General features: G+C 35.7%; 1 protein-coding gene across 1 annotated transcript; it reads right to left on the reverse strand.

The window, feature by feature from the left end:
- Positions 1-1,676: 1,676 nt before the first annotated feature.
- Positions 1,677-2,501, reverse strand: LOC115226989. Its single transcript, XM_029797943.1, has one exon. The coding sequence runs from the start codon at positions 2,499-2,501 to the stop codon at positions 1,677-1,679; it is 825 nt and encodes a 274-aa protein (XP_029653803.1).
- Between the last annotated feature and the right edge of the window lie 2,458 nt (positions 2,502-4,959).

The raw sequence follows: 4,959 nt of genomic DNA on the forward strand, positions 1-4,959 counted from the left end.
TCCGTTTCCACGTTTGTTTTTACGTTTTCGTTTCTCGTTGAGTTCTACGTCTATTTGTGGTGTCCTGTACTCACGTATATATATTTATATATGCATGTATATATACATGTAGATATAGGTACGTACATATATGTATGTATGCATATATTTTATTTATTACACTATTATATATATATATATATATAAATTGCGAGGATGATCCGGTCTTGACTGAAGATAAAAGGCTTCGAATGGTCTGTCCGCGTTTTTTTGTATCGTCTATCTGGATGTTTTGTTGTCCCATTTTGTATTATATATATATATATACATATTACGGTTATGACTTTTTGATTTTTGAGGAAAGTAAACAATTTACTGAATTAAAAGTCGACGAAGAATTTTATACAAGTAGGAAAAATGACCTTTATTCTAAGGTTTTTAAAAAAATGTCACCCCCAACTGAAGAAATCTAACACCACTTTTGACACAAATCATGCAAAATTCTAGGGGGCGGGTTTATAATGCCTACTTAAGTTTTACCAAACTTGGTGTGCTGACTTAATGCAATGCAGAAATTTCAGCTTTCAAGTTTAAGTAGTTTAGGAGTTGTAGAATTTTTAATTTGCTACCACTTAGGCCCTACTTCAGGAAATATCCTTTTTCTCTCCTTTTTATTTCTGTGACGCTAAAATCTCTGACTATGTTAACTCTTTATGAAAACAGTAGGCCTATCCAACTAGAGTATCTAAAATAATGTTTCATAAGAGAAGTGTTTGTGTCACTCAAAGAAACAAAACAAATCTGGATGAAGAAACTCGTGAAATTTCAAGACTCACATAGGAAAAGAAGACCTGTTCATCTAGAAGAGTATTCTTTGGAAAACAACTTCAGGATACCAATGAAACTTTAAATTGTCGGTCGGTACCTGTTCCTTGATGGTGCCATCAAAGGAAGGAAAAAAAGAACAAAGGAAAAATTTCGAAAAAAGTAACTTTTTTTTATGACAAAAGAAATTAAATTTCCCAAATTTATCGATTCAAAATGTACAAGCAAAAGCTGAAAAGTGCTGAATACCTACGATACATTTGTAAAACGAGGAAAATACGATTTATTGAAAGGAATTTTTGACATCACAAAGGAAAACAGTGAATGGCTCTGCAGTGAGGATAGAGGGTTATATTATCATTAAATTGAAAGCAAGGGACAGACTGGATATGGAACCTCAATTCAGTAATCTTAAAAATGTATAAATGCACTTTTATTCCACATCTCTCTTGCATTTACAAGGATTTAGGCAGCGGAAATACTGAAGTGTGAATCTAGTGCCACTTAGTGATTATAGATTAAAAAGCCCATAACTCCGAAACTACTTCAACTAGAAAGCTGAAATTTCAGATATACTACTTCTGTATTGCATTGAGTCAGCACACCAAGTTTGGCAAAAGCTTGAGCAGGCGGCATGAAACCTCCAAGAATTTTGCATGATTTGGGTAAAAAATGATGATCAATTTCTTATGTTTAGGGTGACGTTTTTTTCTCTTCTCTGACTTGTTCTTTTTTTTCTCTTCTTTGCGTTGTCCTCAGTTGTGGAGTGGTTATTTTCATAGCCTGCTGAATACCATTTTCTATAAGTAGTGACAGGTATTTTTGTTTCAGCAGAAATTCTTTCAGTTCCACCAGGCGCTGATTCCTGATCTTCAAATCTTCTGCAATAGTACAGATTCTTCTGGCCAAGAAGTATGGGATGTTACGTTTTGTATGCGGTGGATGGCACGATTTAAAATCCAGGTATTAATCTGTATCTGTTTATAATATATATATGTGGTAATGGTGGTGTTCTTTTTAATCACCATTATATCTAGGAATGGTAATTTGGTACTGCTCATCTCATTTGTAAATTGGATGGATGGGTGTAGGTTGTTCAAGAGGAATTTGAATTCTTTCACAGTGTTTTGAGATTTTGTTCGGATTATGAAGCAATCGTCGAGGTATCTCTTCCATGCCTTTTCAATATACGTCCTAAATTCAGTGCTGCATCTCTCCTCTATTTCCTGGTGGAGTTTTTGTTCTAAGTATCCCATCACCGAGTTCGCGTAAACGGGAGCAAACCTCGTTCCCATGGCCATGCCTTTAATTTGGATATAGTTCTTTCCATTGAAGAAGAAAGTGTTGTTTTCAAGAATAAGTTTGACTGAGTCTAATATAAATGTCACTGTGAATCTGTTGGGAATTGCTTCTCTATGTTTATCTACCCAGTATTTAATCGCCTTTATTCTTAAATCATATGGGATATTGGTGTAAAGGCTTACTACATCAAGGCTCAGTAGGACTGAGTTTGTTTCGGTTGTTTTGGGAAGATGGGACAGGAAATCTATGTCAAACCGAATGAAGATGGCTATGTAGGTACATAGTGGTTTCAAAATAATGTCGATGAAATTTCTTAAGCAATTCCTTATGATTACAGCTGTTTCATAATTTGCTTCTGTTACATCATCGAATCTGAATTGCAGTTGTATATACATTGTATACACTTCGCTCATGCCTGGGGTACATACATATGCACAAATGCAGTTATAAAGCTACATAACGATGAACGAAAGAGAATTCATTTTCAGGACATATTCCGGACATACCCGATATAGAAAGAAAACTTTTGATTTATGGTAAAATAGTAGTAGTAGAAGAGAGAAGCGGGAATTGTAACGGATTCACTCCGACCCCGCCCCTGAAACATCCATTAGCAACATATGTGTAGCGATATGTTATTTATCCCCATCTACTCGAAGACAGCTTTTCACCTGGCTATGAGGTATCTTGATTTAGCCGTTTTGGCTCCGCTCTTTGGCATCGTTGATTCGACGCTTCTTTATTCAACATCAGACGTTCAAATATTTCTTTTGTTCTCTATCTTTTCTCTCCCCACCCATCTTGCCCTCTCCCCCTCTCTCCGTTCCCACTTCTCTCCCTCTCGTGCGTAAGTATATTTCTCTTTTATTTATACAAGATGAAACGAGCTTAAGTCATTAATATTCAATTAATAAATTGTAACCTCTCTCTCGTACACATCCACACTTTCTATGCATATATTCTGTGCGTTCATGCGTGTTTACACGCATGCATGTGTGTGTGTGTGTGTGAGCGCGTGTGTGTGTGTGAGTGTGTATTCTTAGCCCTAGCTCAAAATCCACTGTATCCCCTCAGCCGTGCCAAATCTTCAGTGTCCAAACAGCTGCGCCCAATGGTCTCATCCAGGTATCACGGACACTCAGGCTCCACCGATTGACTTCCTTTCTCCTTTTCCTCCTCCTTATCCTTATCCTCCTCCTCTTCTTCTTCCTTAACCTCCCCTTCTCTTCTTCTTCCTCTTCTTCTTCCTCCTCCTCTTCTTCTTACTCTTGTCAGTCATATTCTGACCAATTCCCACGGTCACACTTACTGCTTCATCGCAGTTCCACTTCCTCCACCATCCACTTGTTTCAAAACCACCATCAACCTTGTCAATGCTATCGGTCTCAGAAGGCACGACAAGACTATAGACATGTCCCTTTCCTGCAGACCTCAACCATTAGGGATAAATAAGACGGGACCACAAAACGGTGATCACGCGCAATACGGTGTATGTCACCAATCATACATGAATGCTCCAACACGTTTATAATCATTTTGATTTTGTTTAATTTGATTCAGGAACATTGGAGAAATTCAATCTGTACAGTAAGAATATTCTAGTAGAGTAAAAATTCTTGTTTGTATTGATAAGACACGCCGATCATGACGTAACATGTAACACCGATGTCGTGTTTGTTACGCACACATGTCTATGTACATACACTTAGCTATATACACGCATATATATATCGACAGATATACATATATGCACTCATACATACATTATATATATATATATAGGGTGTGACTACACTTTTTCGGAAGTTGACAGTTTCTGGGGAATAGAACGAATGGATATTGCAATGTGTTTATAGTACCTTGTTGTTATTTAGTTACATTATTCCATTGGTGAATAAATGCAGGAATTCTCTTATAAATACTTAACTCCAAGAGCGCGTGACTTTTGAACAGTATTGTAAAAGAGTAAATGAAAAAATATTTGTGTGTGTGTGTGTGTGTGGTGTGCTAACTCTCATTAGCGTACCCACTGATACATACATACATACATACATACATACATACATACATACATACATACATACATACATACATACATATATGGTATTGTAGGCAAATGCAAGTATGCTTACATGTACAGTTTACCATGTGATGGGGCCAACTACGCCATCATCAGTTGCAGTACAGTCCAATGATGGCTTAGCTCGCCGAAACTTCGAAGTCACTGTTAATACTATTTTTGTTAAAGAATAATGAATTTGCACTCTATCAAATGTATTGAGTAATCCTATTTAATGTAAAATAGTTTTATTATAACATAAAAACAAACATTAATACATATATATATATAATATATGTATGTATGTATATATGTATATATGTATATGTATATATATACATATACATATATATGCATATATATATATATACATATTATATATATATATGCATATATATATATATATATATATATATATATATATTTATAGAAATATTAAAATTACTAGTCTCTCTAAAGGAGATTACGGCAGCGTTACTGGAAATTAATAGTTATCGCCATACTAATATGGCAGTCTTATAAATATAAGACTAAAGCTATCGCTGATTAGCTCCAAGAGACCACCGCCTCAAGCTAGCTATTTGACACACAACCTGCGTCCATTATAAATGTACTATAATGGACGCAGGTTGTGTGTCAAATAGCTAGCTTGAGGCGGTGGTCTCTTGGAGCTAATCAGCGACAGCTTTAGTCTTATATTTATAAGACTGCCATATTAGTATGGCGATGACTATTAATTTCCAGTACGCTGCCGTAATCTCCTTTAGAGAGACTTATATATATATTAATTACGA

The sequence above is a fragment of the Octopus sinensis genome, unplaced genomic scaffold (genome assembly GCF_006345805.1).
Source record: "Octopus sinensis unplaced genomic scaffold, ASM634580v1 Contig01020, whole genome shotgun sequence".
NCBI classification, from domain to species: Eukaryota; Metazoa; Mollusca; class Cephalopoda; order Octopoda; family Octopodidae; genus Octopus; species Octopus sinensis.

Excerpts from the sequence above, each read along its gene's own strand:
- LOC115226989 (XM_029797943.1), bottom strand. The coding sequence starts at position 2,501 with ATGTATATACAACTGCAATTCAGATTCGATGATGTAACAGAAGCAAAT.